The sequence below is a fragment of the Chlorocebus sabaeus genome, chromosome 5 (assembly GCF_047675955.1).
Source record: "Chlorocebus sabaeus isolate Y175 chromosome 5, mChlSab1.0.hap1, whole genome shotgun sequence".
NCBI classification, from domain to species: Eukaryota; Metazoa; Chordata; class Mammalia; order Primates; family Cercopithecidae; genus Chlorocebus; species Chlorocebus sabaeus.
The window spans coordinates 1,978,119-2,001,817 of record NC_132908.1 but is presented as its reverse complement, the minus strand read 5'-3'; the positions used below and the strand labels follow the sequence as shown (position 1 = coordinate 2,001,817).

General features: G+C 60.9%; 2 protein-coding genes across 5 annotated transcripts; one reads left to right on the top strand and one right to left on the bottom strand.

The window, feature by feature from the left end:
* Positions 1 to 901: 901 nt before the first annotated feature.
* Positions 902 to 12,849, top strand: ZNF598 (zinc finger protein 598, E3 ubiquitin ligase). Of its 4 annotated transcripts, XM_007982088.3 has the most exons (13): positions 902 to 1,198; positions 6,826 to 6,938; positions 7,440 to 7,569; positions 7,825 to 8,036; positions 8,134 to 8,351; positions 8,828 to 8,945; positions 9,334 to 9,521; positions 10,019 to 10,091; positions 10,236 to 10,488; positions 10,690 to 10,993; positions 11,368 to 11,527; positions 11,640 to 11,790; positions 11,908 to 12,849. In XM_007982088.3, the coding sequence occupies exons 1-13, from the start codon at positions 977 to 979 to the stop codon at positions 12,259 to 12,261; spliced, it is 2,496 nt and encodes an 831-aa protein (XP_007980279.3). In that variant the 5' UTR covers positions 902 to 976; the 3' UTR covers positions 12,262 to 12,849. The 4 variants fall into 4 exon arrangements, with proteins under 4 accessions (XP_007980279.3, XP_007980273.3, XP_007980266.3 ...); XM_007982082.3 differs by having other exon boundaries at positions 8,828 to 8,936; positions 10,236 to 10,993; XM_007982075.3 differs by having other exon boundaries at positions 10,236 to 10,993.
* Positions 12,850 to 16,213: 3,364 nt separating this feature from the next.
* SYNGR3 (synaptogyrin 3) lies at positions 16,214 to 20,925 on the bottom strand. Its single transcript, XM_007982047.3, has 4 exons — positions 20,345 to 20,925; positions 18,329 to 18,566; positions 17,735 to 17,877; positions 16,214 to 17,649 (listed from the first exon to the last, which is right to left on the bottom strand). Exons 1-4 carry the CDS (start codon positions 20,441 to 20,443, stop codon positions 17,440 to 17,442), a joined length of 690 nt encoding a protein of 229 aa, XP_007980238.1. The 5' UTR covers positions 20,444 to 20,925; the 3' UTR covers positions 16,214 to 17,439.
* Between the last annotated feature and the right edge of the window lie 2,774 nt (positions 20,926 to 23,699).

The following is a 23,699-nucleotide window of genomic DNA, read 5'->3' as shown; positions in this document are numbered from 1 at the left end:
ATCTCAGCTCACTGCAAGCTCCGCCTCCCGGGTTCGCGCCATTCTCCTGCCTCAGCCTCCCAAGTAGCTGGGACTACAGGCACCCGCCACCTCGCCCGGCTAGTTTTTTGTATTTTTTAGTAGAGACGGGGTTTCACCGTGTTAGCCAGGATGGTCTCGATCTCCTGACCTCGTGATCCGCCCGTCTCGGCCTCCCAAAGTGCTGGGATTACAGGCTTGAGCCACCGCGCCCGGCCTTCTGTCGTTTCTAAAGTCCAAGCTCACTGGGCATGGATCACTTGAGCCCAGAAGGTTGAAGCTTCAGTGAGCTGTGATGCTACCACTCACTGTGTTACAGCTAGAGCAACACCCTGTCTCAAATAAACAAATAAGTAAAGTTCAGGCTCGTTTACGTAACATACTGCCTCTTTTCCAGTAGGGTTTAGATCTGGACCAGCCTTCTGGATGGCAGTGGGAGGGAGGTCCTGAGTGTGCCTGGCCCCCAAGGGTAGGGAGGAGGCCCTGTACTGCAGCATCCATCCAAACACGCCCTGTGCTGGGCCCAGTGTAAAGACGACACGTTCCGTTCCTGCCTTCCAGAGGCCCCTTCTCGGCAGGACTGGCGAGACTTCCCTGGGCTGCGAGATGGACGTCACCACGTGCTGCCTTTTGAGTTGTCTTTCATGTAGGGATGTGAACGCCAGTCCGTGCAGCCCGGCGAGGATTGACATGACACGCGTGGCCCAGAGGAGCACGGGACTGGCTGCCTGGCCAAGCTGACGGCGCGGACCTCCAAGCGGTCGGCTCGGGCTAGAGCGGCCGCTATGAGGACCACCGCTCTAGCCGGCACCTCGCTAAGGCGGAAGTCGCGACGCACACTTCCGCCGGGCGGGCCCGTTGCTGGGCGGGGCGGTGACGTTGGCCCGGAAGGGGCGGGCCCGCCGGGAGCCAGGCCGCGCGGCGCCGCGCCGGCCGAGAGAAGTCCGGATCCCGGACCATGGCGGCGGCGGGGGTCGCCGAGGGGCGGCGCGCGGCCCTGGAGGCGGCTGCGGCGGTGGCTCCTGAGCGGGGCGGCGGGAGCTGCGTGCTATGCTGCGGAGACCTGGAGGCCACGGCGCTGGGCCGCTGCGACCACCCGGTGTGCTACCGCTGCTCCACCAAGATGCGGGTGCTGTGCGAGCAGCGCTACTGCGCCGTGTGCCGCGAGGAGCTGCGCCAGGTGCGGGGCGCCGGGGGCGCGGCCCGGGGGCGGCGGGGCTCCCGGCAGCCGGAAGGGGACTTTGCCTCACTGAGGTCCGGCCGTGGGCCCGGCGGCACCGGCTTCCGAGAGAGGCCTGGTGGGGCCACCCAGGGCGGGGTCCCGGCCGTGCGGATGACGGCGGGGCGTTGGGGCTGGGAGGCCGGAGGCTGCCGAGCGGGTTGGAGAAGTGGGCAAGCCCTGTGGGGACAGCCTGAGGACTTACCCCGTGTCCCGGGGGTTCCTGTCGGGCCTCAGGAAGGGGCCTGATCAGATGGAGAACTCGGTGACTTGCTCGTCTTCGGGAGTTGATTTCCCAGGGGCCTCCATTCGGATGGAGGAAACAAGGCAAGGGGGACCCTCTGGAGGCCACCCGTCCTGGAAGCAGGGCGTCAAAGTCTGGGCATTCTCAGCCCAGCTGTGTTTCAGGGCCCCCATTGGGTGACCCTGAGCAAACTCCTTCCGAGACTGACGTTTTCCTCTGTGGAGTGGAGGTGACACTAGCCTCGGAAGGAGACCTGCCCACCAGAGGGGAAGGCCCCCTCCCGGTTCTTGGCGGGAAGGTAGAAAAGTGTTAGGAAGTTTTCCTCCTCGCCGCCGCCCCCTTTGGCGCTCATCTCCACAGTGAATGGGAGACGTTTTTGACTGTACAGACTTGGAAGTCCTGGAGGGGTCAGAGGGTACCATGCAGCGTTCCTCCACCCTCACTGCACTGCCAGCTGCTAACTGTGGGCACCTGGCTGGAGACCCTTGGTTTGCTGAGCTTAGAGATTTGTTTGCTTTCAGCATTGTGAAATTCTCCCGGTTTGTTCAGAGAAGGCTTCATTCAGCTGGTGACATCTGTCAGGAATCTAACTTTCCTCTTCTCAGAAGTGATGCAGAATAGTATTGAAGGATAGGTTCGTTCTTTTTTTCCTTTTCTTTGTTTTTTGTAAGTAGACATTTACATCAAAGGAGCTGAAGAGACACTGAAATTCTCTGAGCAATTTGTGAGCATCTATCCTGTGCCCTTTTTGGAGAAAGACATTTGGAGATGCTGTCAGTCTGTCCTGTGACAGAAGGAGGCGGACCCAGACCCCGGGGAGATCTGGGGTGCAGGAACAGTCACGGAGGACCTTGGCCCGTGGCTTCCTCAGGGCGCTTCCTGGCTTTGCCAGAGCCTGCCTTGCCGGCAAGTCCTGCGTACTATGACCTCACTCTCCAACAGCCAGGCTTCCCGGCACACCTGTAGCTTCCTTCTGGAAAGAAGGCGCTAAGGAGTTCTTGGCACGTGAGGCCCCGGCCCAGGCTGCAGGTCTGATGTAAGACATGAGTGAACATCTGCGCATGCTTCCTCCGGCAGCCTCTGCTTGCTCTCATTCCTTGTAGGCCCCACACCCTCCAGAACTCTGTGGCCAGGGGCTGTGGCCGTGAGCTGTCAGCCGGGGTGCGGCTTGGCACTGGGTGCCCCCAGCCAGCTGCTTCCAGGGCCTGCCCCGCCTTACTGGGCTGAAGGAGGGGTCCTGGGAAGTCTGGTGTTTGCTGCTCTCCTCTCCTTTGCGTTCATCCTGTTTTCTTTCCATCTTGAACTTGCTGCCTCACTCTAGCTTCCTTTTTCCCTCACTGAGTTTGGCACCATCCCGAGTATATTCTGTGTCCCATGTGTGCTCAGGAATTCCCTCTGCAGCCCTCAACTCCTGAACCCTGGCGTTGTCTTGGCCTCCCTTATGGGACTAAGGCTTTGCGAAAATTGGGAGGAAAGTGTCCAGGATGCTGTATGGAATCGGCTGACTCCATGTGCTTGTTAGTTCCACACACCTGGACCCAGATCTTCCCTGTGGAGGCTGCAGCTGCTGCTCAGGCGAGGAGCCAGATGGGCCCGACCCCTGGCAGGTGCTTGGGGTGGAAGCTGAGCCAGGCTCCCCTCAGTGGGAGGCAGGGGCTCTGGTCTCAGCCATGGCTGACAGAGGCCCTGGGGTGGTGGAGCCCCACGTTCTGGGCCTCTTTTCTGGCCGATTCCTGCTGTGTGCGTCTTGCTCGCCAGCTTGCTCTGGTCCCTGGTATTACTGCGGGAGTCCTGATGAGGCTGTGGGCCCCCCAGGGCAGCCCACCCGCACCTCACAGGCAGGCAGTGGGAGGGGGCGCAGACACCAGCCCACAGTTACCCAAGGTCCCAGGTCAGGAGGGTGACCTGCTGGCTCGGGTCATGCTTTCCTAATCCTACCGTTCCCCCTTCTCCCGTCCTCCGTGACCCTGGCCCTGTCTGTAAGATGCTCCCTGCTGCTGTCCCTATCTGGGCTCCGTGGAGGTCTAGTCTCTCTAGATGGCCCTGGGAGCCATCCACAGGGTACCCCTCCGTACGTGTGGGCAGGCCCTCACCGCTGCCCTTTTGTGTGCCCATGGCATGCTGGGGAGTGTGGAGCTGCAAGGCCCCAGGCAGACACCATACCTGTCCCTGTAGGGGGTCCTGGGGGCCTCCTGCTCCTAGGCAGGCTCCCCCCTACCTCTCACTCTCCTTGGGGCCTGGCCTGGCCGTCTCCAGGGCTCACGTAGAGCGCCCTTTCCCCGATCATTTGCTGCATAGCCCATCCCCAAGCCTCTCCCCGTGGGTTCTGTACTTCTGTCTTCACACACGTGATCCTCTCCTGTCGGGGTGACCTAGATCTCGTCTCCCTCTGTAGCCCCAGCCATCTGCTCCTGGCCCCCCACATCCCACCCCAGCCCCCCACATCCCACCACAGCCATCTCCCAATGGCCCCCAGGTCCCACCCCAGGCATCTCCCCCAGGCCCCCAAGTCCCCTATCCACAGCCATCTTCCCCTGGCCTCCATGTCCCCTACATCCTCTACTCCCAGCCTGGCCATGCTGGAGTACCACCAGGCTGGTTGGCTCCTCGGTTAACCGTGCCTGACTCCAGCCTGTCCACCATGCTGTGGGGCGCAGCCTCATCCAGCCCCCTCCTCACCCTGCTGGCCGTGCCAGGCTGCGCTGCTGTCCCATTGCCCGCTCCTGAGGTCTGGGCGGCCAGGCCTGGTCTCCCTGCTTGTCTGAGGATGGGCAGCCTCAGGCCCCCACCAGCAGGTGGTATTTCCCTGCTCCGGCCCTGTGGCCCCAAACCTACATGCCCTCCTGCTCTAGTAAACGCGGCCTTGGGCCCACCCTGCTCGAAGACATTGTTCTTTCCCAAGCCTCTTCCTCTTCATGAGCCCACCCCGTGCATCCTTTCTCCTGTCTCGTTGCTCCGCTCAGGTGCCCCGCCTGGGTTACCCCTGCCAGCTAGCTGTTCAGGAGGGACGAATACCCTGGGTCTTGCTGCCTCTGGTGCTCAGAGCACCTGTCCCAGCCGCTGGGCAGATGGACACTTGTTTAGACCCCACATGGGGCATGTGGCCCTCCTGTTCCAGCCCACCCTGGATCCTTCATCTGGGTGCTGTCAGTGCACCTGGGACCCGCCCGGCCCTGCCTCTGCTCAGCTCCCTGCAGCTTCTCCACCCCGAGCTGCTCCCTGGCCTCAGAAAGGCTGCCTTGACCGAGTCCGCCCGCCCCACCAGTGCCATCCCACATAGGTTTCTCGGGACTTAGGATGTACTAGCATCGCGTGGGGCGTGGGTGCCTCCAGGCGGCAAGGACAGAGGAGTCTATGCGCTCCTCAGCGGGGCCTGGGCCTGTGCCTGCACTTGGTGGCACTCGAGACGCCCGAGTGGAGGCCGGCTGCATGTTAGGGTGCCTGGGATGCCCCTGTGCCCGCAGCCTGAGGAGTCACCACCCAGGGTGGATGAGAGCGCGCGGCCGAAAGGAGGGGTGCCAAAGTGGGGAGGTGGGGCTGGGGACGCCCCTGGCATGGGTTTCCTTGGAGGAAGGAAGTCGTTTCTCGGAGTCTGATGGGCTTGAATGCTTTTTGGCAGCCTCGCGGGCTTCCCTCACAGGCTGCTCACCTGGCCGCCTCACAGGCAGACACTGGCTTCCTCTCCCGCCTGCCGCTGCTGCTTCGGGAGCTGTGGTGGGGGCGTGGTCCTGTCTGGTTCCTGGGAATCCTGGTCCTCAGCTGCCTGAGGAGGCTCTCGCTCGTGGTCCCAGCAGCACTCTGAGTGGCTCCACAGAGTGTGCCCGTGAGGGTCGGGCTGGAAGGCAGGGCTGGGTGCCAGCTGCCCTGAGGGCAACTGCTTTGAAAAGAGGCCACACAAGGCCCGGGGCCTTCCCCTGTGTGTGGGGTGTGCAGAGGGGCTGCTCAGGAGGAGGAGAGCCAGGGGACAGGTCAGGGTGGTGTGGCCCGCAGTGACTGGCAGCCTTTGTAATTGGGCTCTGGGTAGGGCCGCGACTCCCATCTGAAGTCATCGTGGGAGGCAGCTGTGATGAAGTGCCCATCCGAGCCCAGCAGGTGACGGGGATGCAGAGGCGGCCAAGTTCATCCTGCCCAGCCTTGCCTGATGTGACAAGGGGAGGAAAGGTGTGGGCTGCTGCTCCTGCAGCCTGCACTGCCCACCCCTCCCTCGTGGAGCCGGCTCCTGTCAGTGGGGTGGGGGCACTCTCCTTGCAGTGCAGCAGCCTGTCCTGGCAGAGTGGAGGCTGAGCTCTCCTGGTGATCCTGACCCTCCTGGGGAGCCAGGTTTAATCACCTGCTCTGGGGGACACAGACCACCCCAGGACCGCCCGAGTACGTGTGGGACTGGCTCTCCTGCTAAGCCTCAGGTTTCCCAACTTCACGGCTGTTCCGGCCTGACATCCTCTTTGGCTAAGGCTAAACATAACATGACCTTGGCGTGACCCCTGCTAAGGTGAGGACGTCCTCCTGCCGTGGATGTCCCCATGAGGCCTTGAGCTGCTCTGAGGGCTTGAGCCGAGGCAAGTCACCAGTGGCAGGCTTGGGATGGCGATGGAGCCAGAAGGGGGCTTGACCAACCCAAGGGGTGGGTGGCACCAATCTCCGCAGGCGTGGGGGCAGTGAGGGTCCTAGCCAGTAGAGCTTCGTGGAGAGCAGGGGTGCTGAGCTGAGCCGGGATGCTGGGGTCATCTGCAGAGGCACAGGGCAGAGGGCAGGTCCTTTGGCAGCCAGCTTTACAGGTGCCAGAGACCCCTGGGAAGGGGGCCACGCAGAGGCTCTGCAACGCCTGCTGACTCTGCTTGGAGCTGAGGTGGCTGGCTTGAGCCTTGGGCCTTGGAGGCACCATGGAAACGTGGGGGTAGGGGCGCCGGACAGGGCCTTGTCACCTGATGTATCCCCGGCTGGCCGCCATTGGTATTCCCTTGGCAGCTGCTTGGAACACGTTTCTTCCCTGTCCTGGAAAGCGACAGCTGCTCTGGTCCCAGCAGGGTGGAGTCGCCGGGTGAGGGCCCTGGCCGGTGGGGCATCTCCGCTTTGGGACTGGCCTGGCCGCCCCCTGGTGGAGAGGCCGGGCGTTGCGTCTCTGTCCTCTGTCCCCGGCCCTAGGCAAGCGGGTTGGGGTAAGGAGGGGAGGCCTAGGTCAGGGTGCCAGGGGCCGCTGCCTACCGCGGCCTCCCAGGAGAACCATTTATGCCTCACTCCTACTCAGTGGGGCCGTGAGGGCTCCCTTGCCTCTGAGGCTCTGTTGCATTCCAGGTGGGGGTCCCATCCCAGTTCTGTTCACTATCCCTCTGGTTTTTGGCTCTAGGTGGTGTTTGGGAAGAAGCTTCCTGCCTTTGCCAGCATCCCCATCCACCAGCTGCAGCATGAGAAGAAATACGATATCTACTTTGCAGATGGAAAGGTGTATGCATTGTACAGGTGAGCAGAGCCCTCCCTGGGCCCTGGTTTCCCTGTGACTGCGGCTTCACATCCCACTCTCCTCACAACCGGAGGCATTTTGGGGGCCACATGGTGCACCAATGCTGGGGCCAGGTGCCTGGCTTCCTGTCCTGTGACTGGGGACGCTTACCAGGCCCTCCTGGGGGTAGAGCTGGTGGGCGCGCTGGGGAAAGGCATACCCAGGTGGCGCAGCACCTGCCTCGGGCTCCTTGAGGGGCACGCAAGCTTGTGAGAGCCAGGCCTGTGGCCTGAAAATTCAGTAAAGGGCACAGCTGTCCCAGGGCTGGTCTCGCAGGGGAGGGGCAGCTCCTGGGCTCAGGGCTAGAGCCAGGCTTCTGACCCAGGCCGTGTGCAGGCGTCACCCAACCCATGGCCTTGTATCTGGCCTGGGTCACGGGCCTGGGGCCTGGTGAGTGGCCCCACTCCCGGCGGTGACACTGAATGTTCTGGGGCCGTGGGCGGCTCTCGGTGTCTTCCTAGGCAGCTGCTGCAGCACGAGTGCCCGCGGTGCCCCGAGCTGCCGCCTTTCAGCCTCTTCGGGGACCTGGAGCAGCACATGCGGAGGCAGCACGAGCTCTTCTGCTGCCGGCTGTGCCTCCAGCACCTCCAGGTGTGCCCCCAGAGACCCCGGAGAGAGCCTAGGCGGTGGGTGGTGCTGGGGATGTGGTCACATGGCTGGGAGGGGCTTGTCCACCTGCTGCTGCTGGCCCTGGATGGCCCCCAAGGGTCAGGCTGTACGTGGCAGGGAGGCTTCTGGTGGCTGGCGGGGCCCTCTCTTGCCCCTTGCTGCTCCGCCGCTGGCCTATGGGAAGAGGCAGGAGGCCTGGGGTCCCCCAGCCTGTGCCCAGCGCCCTGTGCCTTGCAGATCTTCACATACGAACGCAAGTGGTACTCGCGCAAGGACCTGGCCCGGCATCGCATGCAGGGGGACCCCGATGACACGTCGCACCGCGGGCACCCGCTCTGCAAGTTCTGTGATGAGCGCTACCTGGACAATGATGAGCTGCTTAAGCACCTGCGCCGCGACCACTACTTCTGCCACTTCTGCGACTCGGACGGGGCCCAGGACTACTACAGGTGGGCCAGGCGGCAGACAGACAGATGACCCTCCCTCCCCCAGGGCGTGGGGCTAGCTGGGCTGCAGCCCTCCTACTGACACCCCATCTTCTTTTAGCGACTATGCCTACCTGCGCGAGCACTTCCGGGAGAAGCACTTCCTGTGTGAGGAGGGCCGCTGCAGCACAGAGCAGTTCACCCACGCCTTCCGCACCGAGATCGACCTCAAGGCCCACAGGACGGCCTGCCACAGCCGCAGCCGTGCCGAGGCGCGCCAGAACCGCCAGATCGACCTACAGTTCAGCTACGCGCCACGGCACTCGCGCCGGAACGAGGGTGAGCAGGCGCCTGGCCTGGACGCCCCCGGGCGGGGCCCCATGACCGTGCCCTGCTCTGGAGCCTCAGATGAGCTGTGGGTGCAGGAGGTGGCCTGCAGTGCCTGAGCACCCCTTGTGTGCCAGGAGCGCTTGCTCCCTCAGGGTCTCGGATCTGCTGCCCTGGGCGCCCGGGGCCCTTCCCTGGACCAGGAGGCTTTTACTGAACATCTGCTGTGTGCAGATCCCACCTGGGGCTCGGGGACCCTCGTCTCCCTTCCCATTGCTCCTGTGGCTTGGCACCCAGGTTGTAGAGGCCTGTGGCTGGTGTGGACCCTGCAAAGCTCCTGTGCCATCCTGGGCTCATGTGCACTGTGGGTAGGAAGGCCTCTGCTGTCCAGGCCTGAGCATTGGCCGGGTGTGGCCTTGACAGCAGGCCTGTCCCTCCTGTTGTCGTCCTGGGGTCCCGGGAAGTGACAGGCTGTCTGCTGGCCACAGGGGTCGTCGGTGGCGAAGACTACGAGGAGGTGGACAGGTACAGCCGCCAGGGCCGAGTGGCCCGGGCCGGCACTCGCGGAGCCCAGCAGAGCCGCCGAGGAAGCTGGAGGTACAAAAGGTGGGGGGCCTTGTGTGCTGCTGACATTCTCCTGTGGTGACCGTGGCCAGTGGCCAAGCTGGGAGTAGGGGTGGGGTCAGGCATTGTGGCCAGAGTTTCTGGGGTTCTGAGTGGCAGCAGGGTCTGTCCAGCGTCCTTGGTGAGCATAAGTTTCTTCCTCTTCCAGTTCTAGCCACAGCCACAGATCCCGGGGTTGGGGTGGGTGAAAGGGGCCTGTATCAATTGGGCGGCCACCGCAGCTGTACGAGGAAACACTGGCCCGGCGGCCCTGCAGGGCAGAAACATCAGACCCCAGATAATGACCCCACACACTGGGCCCAGGACTCTGCCTGCCTGAGGCATTGGTCTCGGGCTGTGCTCAGCCTGAAGGCTGGCCTCCTTGTCCCAGGGAGGAAGAGGACCGAGAAGTAGCAGCTGCTGTCCGGGCTTCCGTGGCTGCACAGCAGCAGGAGGAGGCACGCAGGAGTGAGGACCGGGAGGAAGGCGGCCGGCCCAAGAAGGAGGAGGTAGCAGTGCGGGGTCCTGAGGAGCCCCGTGGCCCCCGGCGCCCATCCCGGACTCAGGGTGAAGGCCCAGGTGAGTTAGCCCTACCTGGTGGCAGCTCTGCCCAGGCCAGGAGGCCAGTGGCCAGCTTTGTTTTTGTTTTGTTTTGTTTTGTTTGTTTTGAGACAAGAGTCTCGCTCTGTCGCCCAGGCTGGAGTGCAGTGGCATGATCCCGGCTCACTGCAACCTCTGCCTCCTGGGTTCAAGCGATTCTCCTGCCTCAGCCTCCTGAGTAGCTGGGACTACAGGCCCGTGCCCCCACACCTGGCTAATTTTTCTATCTTTAGTAGAGATGGGGTTTCACCGTGTTGGCCAGGATGGTCTCAAATTTCTGACCTCAGGTGATCCGCCTACCTCAGCCTCCCAAAGTGCTGGGATTACAGGCGTGAGCCACCGTGCCCAGCCTAGTGGCCAGCTCTTGACGGGCATGGCGCCTGGGACGCTGCGGGCCTTCACCTGGGAGGCGGAAGAGCACCCTTCACTCTGTCCCCACACCCTGACCTGACCTGGGGACTTTGTGTTCCTCACAGGCCCCAAGGAAACCTCGACAAATGGTCCTGTAAGCCAAGAGGCCTTCCCAGTGACGGGCGCAGCCACCCCATGGTGTGTGAGGGTGAGGGTGTGGGTGCCCAGGGGTGAATGGTGCAGGGTGGGCGGGTGCGGGCGGCCACAGGTGTGTGCTGGGAGGGCAGGTGTGGAGCCACAGGGCCTGATAGCTGTTGACCAGTTCTGCTTCCCTGCGCCCAGCACCCTCCCACCACCCAGCCCTAAGCTCAAGGACGAAGACTTCCCCAGCCTCTCTGCCTCCACTTCCTCCTGCTGCTCCACTGCAGCAACCCCGGGCCCTGTGGGGTTGGCACTGCCATACGCCATCCCTGCCAGGGGCAGGAGTGCCTTCCAGGAGGAGGATTTCCCTGCCCTGGTGTCCTCGGTGCCCAAGCCTGGCACCACCCCCACCAGCCTCGTCTCTGCCTGGAACAGCAGCAGCAGCAGCAAGAAGGTAGCACAGCCCCCACCCTCAGCACAGGCTACCGGAAGCGGCCAGCCCACCAGAAAGGCTGGGAAGGGGAGCAGGGGTGGCAGGAAGGGCGGCCCGCCCGTCACACAGGAGGAGGAGGGTGGCAGTCCGGCCGCTCAGGAGCTTCTAAGCACACGCCCCACGGGCTCCATCTCCTCCCCACTGGGTCCGGTCTCCATCCAGCCCTCTAAAGTTGGCAAGAAGAAGAAAGTGGGCTCAGAGAAGCCTGGCACCACACTGCCACAGCCCCTGCCCGCTAGCTGTCCCCCTGGGCCTATGCAGGCCCCAGAAGCTCCTGCCAGCAGAGCCGAGGGGCCAGTTGCTGTTGTCGTTAATGGACACGCAGAGGGTCCAGCCCCAGCTCGGAGTGCCCCCAAGGAACCCCCAGGGCTCCCAAGGCCCCTGGGGTCCTTCCCCTGCTCCACGCCACAGGAGGACTTCCCAGCGCTTGGTGGCCCCTGTCCGCCCCGGATGCCACCACCCCCAGGTACGTGTGCAGGCTCAGGCCTGCTCCCTGGGTGTTGGGAGGGGCCGGGGTCAGGCTGGAGCCACAGGCAGAGTCTGCAGCTGCGCGGTGGGGACCCCTGTGCGCTGCTGTTGGCCACCCACATGACCTCCAGCCTCTCCTTAACTGCCCTGTGTCCCTTGTCTCTCTTGAGACTGGCCCTCATGGTGCCTCCCGGGGCTGAGGGTGCATGGGCTTATGTAGGCTGGGCCTGCCACACCGGAAGCATGGTGTGGGTGCTGGCCCTGCGCCTGCTCTGCGGGGAAGGGGTGGCTGTGGACAGAAGCTGGCCCTGGAGGCCAGGCAGCCCGCAGTCAGCGAGGGTCCCCTCTGGGTCTTGTCCTGCCACCCCTCAGGCTTCAGCGCTGTGGTGCTCCTGAAGGGCACACCTCCCCCACCCCCACCAGGCCTGGTGCCCCCCGTCAGCAAGCCGCCCCCCGGCTTCTCTGGCCTTCTGCCTAGCCCCCACCCGGCCTGCGTTCCCAGCCCCACCACCACCGCCACTACCACAAAACCGTAAGTGTGGGTGGGCTGCCTGGCGTCCACTGCGGGCTGGAGGAAGGTACCTTTCCCTTGGGCCATTCTAAAGGCTGAAGCCTCCACCTTCTCTTAACCTTCTGACTCCTAGACCCAGGCCGCCGCCTGCCCTGCAGGCCTACCTAGTCCCCGAGAACTTCCGGGAGAGGAACCTGCAGCTCATCCAGTCCATCAGGGACTTCCTGCAGAGCGACGAGGCCCGCTTCAGCGAGTTCAAGAGCCACTCAGGGGAGTTCAGACAGGTCAGGCGGGCCCAAGGAGTCCAGACGGGTCAGGCGGGCCCGGGGTGGGGTGGCCAACCCGTCTTCATCCAGGGCCCAGGCCGGAGGGAATGACTGAGTCTGACTCTCCGGCGGCAGGGCCTGATCTCCGCAGCCCAGTATTACAAGAGTTGCCGGGACCTGCTGGGGGAGAATTTCCAGAAGGTCTTTAACGAGCTGCTGGTCCTACTGCCCGACACAGCCAAGCAGCAGGAGCTCCTGTCTGCACACACGGACTTCTGCAACCGTGAGAAGCCTCTCGGCACCAAGTCCAAGAAAAATAAGAAGAGCGCGTGGCAGGCCACCACCCAGCAGGCGGGCCTGGACTGCCGTGTGTGCCCCACCTGCCAGCAGGTGCTCGCACACGGCGATGCCAGCAGCCACCAGGCGCTGCATGCTGCCCGGGACGACGACTTCCCCTCCCTGCAAGCCATCGCCAGGATCATCACGTAGCTCCCGCCAGCATGGCCAGAGCCATCGCACCATGAGCGCCCTTCCTCCTTCCTTCCTCTCCGGGCTGCCGGGCAGCCAGGTAAGGCCCAGTGAGGCCACCTGGCCTCTTGGTTGGCCAGGCCCACCAGGAAGTCACCAGGATGGTCTACCTGCCCTGTTGGCACACTCAGGTGGGAGTCCACCCCTGCCTCAGTGGTGGGCCAGTCTCGGTTTGCATTCTTGTGCTTTTGGGAGGCGCCAGGGGAGGGAAGGGCTGGGATGCTGGGACCTGTTGTTGCTGGCAAAGCCAGAGGTCACAGTGGCCTGATCTGGGCCCTCCCGAAGCTGAGGGCTGCTGCCCCTGCGGCCTCAGAGCTGAAAGCTGCGGCTCCACAGGTGCCAGAGTCAGATGTCACAGATGTGTGTTGTGTAAACAGTTGGCTGTTTCATGCTTCAAGAATATTCAGGATTAAAAGCAGACAAGAAATTGTGCTACTTGAAGTTGAATCTTTTTATGAGACAAGCTAAAGCTGAATCTGGGATCTCAAATTGCCTCTGACCTTTTATAAGACAGTTTATCTTCAAATAAATTTATTTTGCAATACCACACATAGCTGGTGTTCTGAGCTTGTCTGTCTTCTGAGTACACCCTGAAGCCAAATTTAAAAACAGGGTGGAGGGAACATCTGAAATACTGCAGCAAAATAATATGAGCATTATTATCTGGATCTAGGGTTTTTGGAGGGAGACCATACACATACGGTAACCACTTCTTTCTGCTTCCGGCACATATAAGTAGGAAAAAAGCTCTAAACACAGCCACATTCAAGTAAGGCCAAGAATATATCCTTAGATCAGAGAAAGTGGGGATATTTCTCTAAGCAGAGAGGGGCTACCATGTGAGGAAGGGCCAGTGAGTGGCCTCCAGAGGGGCTGGGTGGGAGCCATGCGGCAGCATCGGCACTGCCCCCCGTGAAGCTGAGGACTTGGACGGGGCTCCAGTGTGTCTTCTGAGTGATGGCCATGCTGGAGCCGGCGAGGACATGAGAGGCTGGGTGGAGGCCACCTGCATTTCCCCTGCACCAGAGGTGCCTCACAACTGATGCCCACTTCGCAGGGGATCGCAGATTCGTAAGCAAGACCAGTCCCACAGGAAAATAGAGCAGTCTGGGAAATGGGCTGTTTCCTTAAGGTTATTGGAAAGAACTTCTCTTTCTGGGTCTGGCTCTCAGGCTGGAGTGCAGTGGTGTGATCTCAGCTCACTGCAGTCTTGACCTCCTGAGACTCAGGTGATCCTCCCACCTCAGCCTCCTGAGTAGCTGGAACTACAGGTGTGCACCACCATGCCCAGCTAGTATTTTTTGTAGAGAAGGGGTCTTGCTATGTGGCCGAGGCTGGCCTTGACCTCCTGGGCTCAAGCAATCCTCCTGCCTCGGCCTCCCAAAGTACTAGGTTACAGGAATGAGCCACTGTGTTCGGCAAAAAATGACTTTTTTTTTTGAAATGGAGTTTCGCCCTTGTTGCCCAGGCTGGAGTGGAATGGCGCGATCTCAGCTGACCACAACCTCTGCCTCCTAGGTTCAAGCAATTCTCCTGTTTTAGCCTCCCGAGTAGGTGGGATTACAGGCATGCACCACCACGCCTGGCTAATTTTTTGTACTTTTAGAAGAATTTTTTGTACTTTTAGTAGAGATGGGGTTTCTCCATGTTGGTCAGACTGGTCTTGACCTCCTGACCTCAGGTGATCTGCCTGCCTCAGCCTCCCAGAGTGTTGGGATTACAGGCATGAGCCACCGCCCCTGGCTAAAAAATGACTTCTTAAGGAGCAAGAACTAGAATATGAGGCAACATTTAAGTGGCAGTTGCTGTGACAAGCACTGCTGCAAGCTCCACACACCTTACCACAGTAATCGTCACCCTCTCACACCATAGGAACCACAGTGACCCTTTTATAGGAGAACCTGAGCCATAGACAGGTTGAGAGACTTACCCAGGATGACTGAGCTAGAAAGTGGCAAAGCCAGCATCTTGGCTCCAGAGATGGTTCTTAGCTGTGCTTCACTCAACCAGGAGGTTATGAAAAATAACCAATTAGAAATCCTAGGAATGAGGTTGGGTGTAGTCGCTCATGCCCGTAATCCTAGCACTCTGGGAGGCTGAGGCAGGTGGATAACCTGAGGTCAAGAGTTCGAGACCAGCCTGGCCAACATGGTGAAACCCCATCTCTACTAAAAACACAAAAAGTTAGCTGGGTGTGGTCATGCATGCCTATAATCCCAGCTACTTGGGAGGCTGAGACATAAAAATCACTTGAGCCTGGGAGGTGGAGGTTGCAGTGAGCTGAGATCTCACCATGGTACTCCAGTCTGGGTGACAGAGTGAGATTCTGTATCAGAAATCCTAGGAATGAAAAGTAATTGAGATAAAAACCCCAATAGATGGGTTCAAAAGTAAACACCACCAAGCTGGGGGATGTAACTGCAAAAGGTACTGGTGAGAAGCAGGGAAGGGTGTGACCACTTGAAGGCCATGGAATGGGACCCAGTGCTGGAGGCTCCACAGCAAATCTTACAGGAGTCCCAGGAGTAGAAGGTGACAAGAAGAGGACATGTGAGAAATTGTGACTGCTCCCCCCAAACACCAAGAGAGAAAACAAACCATCAAGGACCAAGCAGGATCAACGATAACAAATTCTTACCTAGACAAGGATTTACAGAAACGAATCCTACAAATGATTGCCAACAAGATAACTTATAAACAATGCAAATGGTACCGTTAGCATCATTCTCATCAGTGTCTTAGAATGCCAGGACGTAAGAGTGAAGTCATCAGCGTGGGATGCGGTGGCTTATGCCTGAAATCCCAGCATTTTAGGAGACCAAGGTGAGAGGATCACTTGAGCTCAGGAGTTCAGGACCAGCCTAAGCAATATAAGGAGACTCCATCTCTACAAAAAACTTTAAAATTAGCTGGGCACGGTGGCGCATGCCTGTGGTCCCAGCTTCTCAGGAGACTGAGCAGGGAGGATCACATGAGCCTGGGAAGTGGATGTTGCAGTCAGCCAGAGGTTGAAGTGAGCCAAGATTTCGCCACTGCACTCTAGCCTAGGCACCTTTTTATTTTAATTTTCTCAAAAAACAATAAAACAGGTTCACTCTGGGCCGGGTGTGGTGGCTCACGCCTATAATCCCAGCACTTTGGGAGGCTGAGGTGGGTGGATCACCTGAGGTCAGGAGTTTGAGACCAGCCTGACCATCATGGAGAAAACCCATCTCTACTAAAAATACAAAATTACCGGGCATGGTGGTGCACGCCTATAATCCCAGCTACTCCGGAGGCTAAGGCAGGAGAATCATTTGAACCCGGGAGGCAGAGGTTGTGGTGAGCCAAGATCACGCCATTGCACTCCAGCCTGGGCAATAAGAGCGAAACTCCATCTAAAACAAACAAAAACACAACAGGCCAGATGCGGTGGCTCATGCCTATAATCCCAGCACTTTGAAAGACACCAAGGCGGGTGGATCACTTGAGGTCAGGAGTTTGAGACCAGCCTGACCACCATGGCAAAACCCTGCCTCTACTAAAAATACAAAAATTAGCCTGGCATGGTGGTGGGTGCCTGTAATCCCAGTTACTCTGGAGGCTGAGACAGGAGAATTGCTTGAACCCGGGAGGCAGAGGTTGCAGTGAGCCAAGATCGCATCACTGCACTGTCCAGCTTGGGTGACAGAGCGAGACTCCATCTCAAAAACAAAAACAACAAAAAACAAACAAGGGGTCTCCCCAGCATTTCAGAGAACCAGACTAGTGTGATACGTGGTAGTGGGGATCTATGGACCTGGAGCCTCCAGAGTCTGGGGGTCAGCCTGGCCTCTACCTCCCCGTCCCCTCCTGTGGGGCCCTGGTGCCTCTCAGATCCCAATCCCTGGCACCAGGAAGGAAAGGGATAGAAATGATTCCAGGAGCTTCCAGGTCACAGTCAGCTCAGTTACAGTCTTTATTGTAACGAAGTTGCAGTCGGAACATGGGACACTGAAAATACACAATCTCTGGTCTTTCAAGAGAGGGAGAGAGAGTGTGATATATACAAAAATTGTAAACATGTTCACTTAAATATCCACACAGAATTGGTCTAGGCTACAATGTAACAAGGTTGTCACTCAACTGCAACTCCAGAGGGAGGTGTGTGTCTGTCTGATGAAATGTGGCAACCACCTTTGGTGTTGACTTAATGTGAAAAGCCAGCTTTGAGCAATGCATGAGTAGTCAGCTACGCAGAGGGACTCCACCCTGGGACTGGGCCAGGAAGCAGGGTGCAGGTGGAGAGGCAGGGACTGGTCCAGGAAGCCAAGGTAAAGGGAACCGCACAGGGGCCATCTCGTGGGACACGGTGGCCAGCTGGAGCCTCTGGGCCTGTCTCCTGCTGAGGGGCTTGTCTTGCCTGGCACCCAAGCATCCTTCTCCTCCCCTGGCAAGGTATTACTGAAGGGTTGGGACAGGGCTGGTGTCTTGGCCCACAGCTACCTTGTGCCTTCCTGGCCAGAACCACCCACACCTCGGCAGGGGCCAGGGCCACAGACAGAGGAGCAGCTTGTGGGGTACTAGGAGGTGAAACCTGAAGACTGGACCACGATCACAACACTGACAGGGCCGGGCTGTTCTAGGAGCCTGTGAGAGAAAGTGGAGAGTGGCTCCAGACGGAACGCACCACCATGACAGAAACGGGACAGTCACTACCCACAGGAATATGGGATGAGAACAGTGGCCAGGATCCCCAGTCTCGGGGTGGGGGTGGTGTCTTTCCCCTGCCCCCTCTTTGTCCTGGGCAGCTCCTGCAGCTGATCGGAGAGGGCAGCTGAACCCCAGACCCCGGAGTGAGCAGGTGAGCCGCAGGGTGGCTGGCCCAAGAGGGAATGCCTTCCCCAAGCCAGTCCATTCCGGGCTAGGGACACACATCCTGGGCAGTGCTATCCCTTTCTCAGGACCTTAGTCCTGGGGCCAGGTGCTGGGGGACTGGGGAACTTGGCAGGGGGCAGCCCGGGCACGCGAGGGTCCACCCCCTCTTGGCCCTGGATGGCCCAAAGCGGCCACCCACTCTGTCCCTGGCGCTGAGGTGGAAGAACCCAAGGGAGGTCCCGGAGATCCTGGGGCCTGCGTTGGTGGGATGGTCTTGGAGCCCTGGTCTGTGCCTGCCAGCCGCTAGTAGGCGGGCACTTGGTACCCTTTGGGGCTGGTGTCCAGGGTCTCGGTGAAGGGCGGGCTCTGGTAGGTCTCGGTGCCCTCTACGCCGCTGCCCACCGGATAGCCGGGGTAGGCCTGACTCGCCCCGGCGCTCAGTTGTTCGGTGGCGAAAAGTGACATGTCGGTGCCCAGGCGGAACCGCTGCAGGGCCTTCACGGTGAGCGCCACCTGCGCGCGGGCGGGGTCAGCGGGGTCAACCGGGATCAGCCGAGCGCCGGCCCTTTCGCCCCGCCCTCCCGGGCCCCGCACTCACCCAGCTGAGGATGGAGAAGAAGCTGAAGGCGATGGCGGCCCGCGCCGCGTCCCCCGCCTGCGTCGTGGCCGGCCCTGGCGCCGTGCGCTGCCACTGATTGGTGAGGAAGCAGAAGCCCACGAACCACAGGAAGGACCAGAGTCCTGCGGGCAGTGCGGCGGGTCAGGGCGACGTTCCACGCGGGGGCCCACGGCGGCCTCGCCCGGAAGAGGAACGGTCGGTGGGCCCAAGGCTTGGGGCACCTCACCTGGGCTCGCCGCGTGGCGCGAGGCCCCGCCTCACTCTACGCTGACCCCGCCCACCCGGGAGCTCCAGCAGCGTTCCTTCCCAGGCCCCGCCCAGACCCCGGCCCCGCCCACCTAGAAAGTCCCGCGGCGCTGCCCGTCCAGGCTCCGCCCCTCCCCGCCCACCAGAGAGGCCTGTGGACACTCCCTGCCTCAGTCCCCGCCCCTCGTCACGGCCCCGCCCGCCTAGGAACTCCAGCGGTTACCTCGCCCGGGCCCCGCCCCCTCCCCGCCCACCCGGGCGGCCCGTCGACGCTCACCGCCTCAGGCCCCGCCCCAACCCCCGGCTCCTCGTCCCGGCCCCGCCCACCTGAGAAGCCCAGGTCCAGCAACACAGCGCGCCGGCGGTCGCGGACGCTGCTGATCTGCTGGAAGCGCACATCGAGCAACAGGAAGGCGGCGCAGGCGAGGAAGGCTCCGAGGCCCAGCGCGACGCCGAAGCGGCAGGCGCCCGCATTCCCGTTGAACACGCAGCGCAGCTCGGGGCCGCTGTCGGTGTTCACGTAGCCCTCGTTGACGATGGGCCCGAAGACGGCGATGGAGAACACCTGCGTGCGGCGCGGCGCTCAGGGCCCTGCAGCGACCCGACCTCTGCGAGCCCACTGCGAGCGCCCACGCCCCCGGGCCTGTCCCTGCGTTCCCAGGCCCGTATCTGGGTGGGGGGTGGTGTCATCTCTTCCTTTCCCAAACCCTCGCATATTTAGTAATTATTGACAACACGGGCCGTTTAGTGAGCATCTACTATGCCCAGGCATTGTGTTAAACAGCCACTTCACATGCGTTCCCTCACCAAATCCTGGGAAAGTCCCCATGGGATCGCCATTGTTCTTATCCTCTTTATAAAAGGGGACACTGGGGCTCCAACAGGTGAAGTGACTTGTCGGGATCATGTGGCTGACAAAAGCTGGGGCTGATTCAAGCCAGGTACTCTGCACCGCGTGGGCCCGTGGAGTCCCCTCAGAGCCCACTCAAGAGTGTGGGAACAGGAACCTTCACCAGGGCCCGCGATTCCCAGGCTGCAGCCGGCAGGGCGAAGGGGAGGTGAGAGTGGAGCGGGCAGAGCAGGGCAGGAGGGAGCGTATAGGGGCAGCGGGGCTGTTGCGCCCTGCGCGATTGGGAACTGTCTGGCCTGTTTCTAGCATGCAAATAGGGTGACGGGCACAGCTCATGGAGTGCTGGGACAGAGACGTCCCCCCAGCTTCCTGCACGCGGTGAGTACCGGAGGGATGGCGGCCCCCACGTGACTGATTATTAATATCACCTGTAAGTGTTTGGGCTGAAAAGATGACACCGTTGACCTCTGGGGTTCCGTCAGACCTCAATGCCTCCTGCCCACCAGTTCCGGGAGACAGGCATGAAGGGGACCGCGGTCATTTTAACCAGGGCTGCATGGGGCAGCCCTGTGTTTCCGAAAAAAGATCTCCAGTCTCAACTTCATCCCTTCGCTCCTTTCCCGCTCCAGCTCCGAGAGACCAAGCCCAGGGGGAAGCCGGGGCATGCACTTGTCCCCCAAGAGTGGGCCACAAGTCGGTACATGCGCTCGGACCAAAACGCAGCGTCCTGCCTCCCGGTCTGGTCAGAGCCACTCCGCAGGGGAGGCCAAAGCCCCCTGCCCCACCATGGGCACCGCCCTCCTCCAAGACAGCGCCGAGGTGTGGCTGGCCCAGAGGTTGCCACCTGGACAAAACCCAGAGCTCGGCACCCAACTGCCACTTCCCCTGCCGGAGGACGGAGCAGCAGGGCCCTCCCAGGGACGCCCCAGTGGGCTAGGCTGCCCCCAAACCTGCCTCCCACACCACCTCCAGGAAGCCCTACCAGCCCAGAGCCTCTCCTCCCTCAACTCACAGCTGGACCTGGGGGCCAGGGGCCAGGCTCCCTGCCAAGGAGCCCCGAGGGTGTGTGTGCAGGGGAAGGGGAAGCGCTGCCCGGTCTCTCTCGATTCCCGTAGCCCCCTCCCTCTGCCCCTAGGCGAATCCCGTCCCCACCCCGTGCCTGCTTCCAGGTCACGAGAACAGGAAAAACGGAGTAAGGGCTGCGGAAAGGGACTGGAATTAGACCCGGGGAGGAGGTCGGGGTAGGGGCGACCGGCGGTGACCTCTCAAGGTCTCTCCGGCGCCGCCGGCCCCTCCCCCGCCCGCAGGTGGGCGCGCCCTGCCCGGTGACGTCACCCCAACCTGAGGCCGGCGGGGGAGGGGCCGGCGAGCATGAGAGTGAGTGGGTTGCGGGGCGAGAAGCAGGGGGAAGGGGGAAGGTGGCAGGGGGTGAGTAGGGGCCTGAAGGTCGTGAGGCAGGGGCGGGAGCGGGAGCCCGGGCAGGGACCACTCACCCAGGACGCGACCCGGAGCAGGGTCTGGGGCCGCCGTGCAAAGCTCACGGGGTCCAGGGCGGCCCCCGCGCGGCCCGCGCCGAAGGAGGCGCCCTCCATGACCGGCCCGGGCGGGACGCGCGCCCCCGGCGCCTTCTGTCCGCCTGTCCGTCCGGCCGGCCCCGCCCGAGGCCGCTGCCGCTGATGCTGATGCTGATGCTGATGCTGATGCTGATGCTACCGACGCTGCAGCCGCCGCCGCCTCCCGGGAGCGCGCGCCGGCCGCGGCGGGGACGCGCGAGATGGGGCGGGGCCGAGCCCGCACCCCCCACCGGGTCCACGCGCGCGGGGCCGGGTCCCTCCTCTCCCTCCGCCACGCCCGCTTCCCATCCCCCACCCTCACCTGCCTGACCCGGTCACGAGATCGAGGCCATCCTCAGGAACCCACCAGCCAGGTCCCCATGGGGCTGGGTGGGGCGCGGGCGCGGGCGCTGGGCGCAGACTTTGCTGTAGCCGGGAGGACAGACAGGAGGAGTCCGCTTCTCTGCGAAGGGCCCTTGGGTGAGGGAGTAAAGGGGTAGGAGACCCACAGGCTGCAGCATCTTCCCCTAACCCACGGGAGAGGGGACTGGCTCCCTGGCCCTGGTCCCAGGAAGACCAGATGGATAACTGGGGTCTTTCCCATGGCCCCCCACTGTGCTCTAGCTGCTCGTTCAGCAGGTTTTAGCCTCAGGCCGGGAGGGTCTGGTGGGAAGATAGGAGTCGGCCCCAGGAGCACCTGTTGAGGGAGGGGGCAGAGGCACCGTGGCCAGTGCCATTGGGAGTGTTGGTTTCCGTGTCTCTGCTCCTTGCCCAAGGCCAGGTGCTGGCACTCCCAATGCCCTCCCTACTCCTGGGTCTCCCCAGCGCACTTGAAGCACCTAGTCTGGACTCGAGGGCAGGGAGAGGCATCAGAGACCAGGAGTCGGGTGGGGGTGGTACCTGGCTGCCCTGCTCCCTGCTGGGTCCCCTCCAGAGACCCCAGCCCTGGGTGCAACAAGGTCCCTCTCCTCACGTTCCTACCAGGCTGGAAGTTCAGATGACTCCTAGGTTTCTGTCTAGAGCACTGAGATGTCTGCACTGACTGAGCATTTACAGCGCCAAGCGCTTTACCTGTATAGTGGCAGAGACTGTTGCCACCGTTCCTCAGATAATAAGCAACCCCGGTCCCTGCTACACCAACCCGGGGCACAGATGGTGCTGCTTGGCCCAGCCCCCCTGGAACTCATTGGTTCTGCTCTGGAGCTCTTTCTTCAGTCTTGCTGGGCAGAGCAGGTGTTGCCAGAGGCGCTACTCACTGTGTTCCAAGTCCCTCACACTGTGCGTTCCACCCCAACCCCTTCCACCCATCCCCCAGACTGCCCCTCCGTGTCATCCATTCTCCTCCTTCACTTCATCGCTGACAGCAGCACCCAGACATGCTGCATTTTCTCCTAAAAAGCCAAACACTGTTGACCCCACCTCCCCTCCAGCTGCCTCACGTTACTGCTTCCTTTAGCAGCAAATTCGAGTGTTTTCCATCCTCTGCCTGCAACACCCTTCTCTCTCTCCCTCCGAGACCTGGCAGAATCGGCTCCCACCGGCACCTAAACTCAAGGTTGCCACTGACCTGTGGGCGGCAAGCCACCCAGGTGCCAAGGCAAGAGACCGAGGGCATGAGCTGTTTCAGTATAATCAAATACGTAACATAAGACGTTTACTAGATCTAGATCATAGATATGATTATATATATATCATTAATCATTAGTTTGCAGCAATTACTCTTTATTCCAGTATTATAATAATCCTCGCTCTACAATCATACCCTAGGAAAAACCAGGCCATACAGAGATAGGAGCTGAAGGGACATGGTGAGAAGTGACCAGAAGACAAGTGTGAGCCTTCTGTTATGCCCAGGCAGGGCCACCAGAGGGCTCCTTGGTCTAGCGGTAATGCCAGCGTCTGGGAAGACACCCGTTACCAAATGGACCTAACAGACCACGGTATAGCGGTAGCGTCAGTGTCAAGGAAAAGCACCTGCTACTTAGCAGACTGGGAAAGGGGGTCTCCCTTTCCCTGGGGGAGTTTAGAGAAGCCTCTAATCCTCCACCTCTTGTGGAGGGCCTGACATCAGTCAGGCCCGCCTGCAGTTATCTGGAGGCCTAACCGTCTCCCTGTGATGCTGTGCTTCAGTGGTCACACCCCAGTCCGCTTTTATGTTCCATTCTGTACACCTGGCTCTGCCTTTTAGATAACAGTAGCAAATTAGTGAAAGTACTAAAAGTCTCAGATATGTGGCAATAATGGCATAAGCTGTCTCTCTCTCTCCCTCCGCTTGCCTCAGCTGCCAGGCAGGGAAGGGCCCCCTGTCCAGTGGACACATGACCCACGTGACCTTACCTATCATTGGAGATGGCTCACACTCCTTACCCCGCCCCTTTGTCTTGTATCCAACAAATATCAGCGCAGCCTGGCATTCGGGGCCACTGCCAGTCTGCGCGTCTTGGTGGTAGTGGTCCCCTGGGCCCAGCTGTCTTTTCTCTCTGTCTTGTGTCTGTATTTCTATAATCGCTCGTCTCCGCACATGGGGAGAAAAACCCACCGACCCTGTGGGGCTGGACCCTACGCTGACCTCCATGCCAATCCCAAGGGCAAGTCTGATGCTGCTGTCAGCTCAATTCTGGTTTTTTAAGAGTCGCACTCTGTTACCCAGGCTGGAGTGCAGTGGTGCAATCTTGGCTCACTGCAACCTTTGCCTCATGGGCTCAAGCGATTCTCCTGCCTCAGCCACCGGAGTAGCTGGGATTACAGGTGCACCACCATGCCCAGCTAATTATTTTTCTTTTGGTATTTTTAGTAGAGATGAGGTTTCGCCATGTTGACCAGGCTGGTCTCAAACTCCTGACCACAAGTGATTTGCCCACCTCTGTTTCCCAAAGTGCTGGGATTACAGGCATGAGCCACTGTGCCCCACTTGGAGGTCCTCCTCCCTCCTGGTATTCCTCCTACCTCATAGGTCCCTCCTCTGTGACCTGTGAGCCTTAGGAGCCCAGGGCACCATCCTGCTGGGGTCCCTCCTCCCTCTGGGCTGGCTCCTTTGGTCTTCGTGTCAACAGCTCTGGAACACCAGGCTCAAGACAGAGCTGGTGTTTTTCTTGCACTAGAGTTCCACTGGCCTGGATGCCCCAAAACAACAGACTCTGGCCTGGCGTGGTGGCTCACGCTTGTAATCCCAGCATCTTGGGAGGCTGAGGCGGGCGGATCATGAGGTCAGGAGTTCAAAACCAGCCTGGCCAACACAGTGAAACCCCGTCTCTACTAAAAACACAAAAATTAGTAGGGCATGGTGGCGGGCACT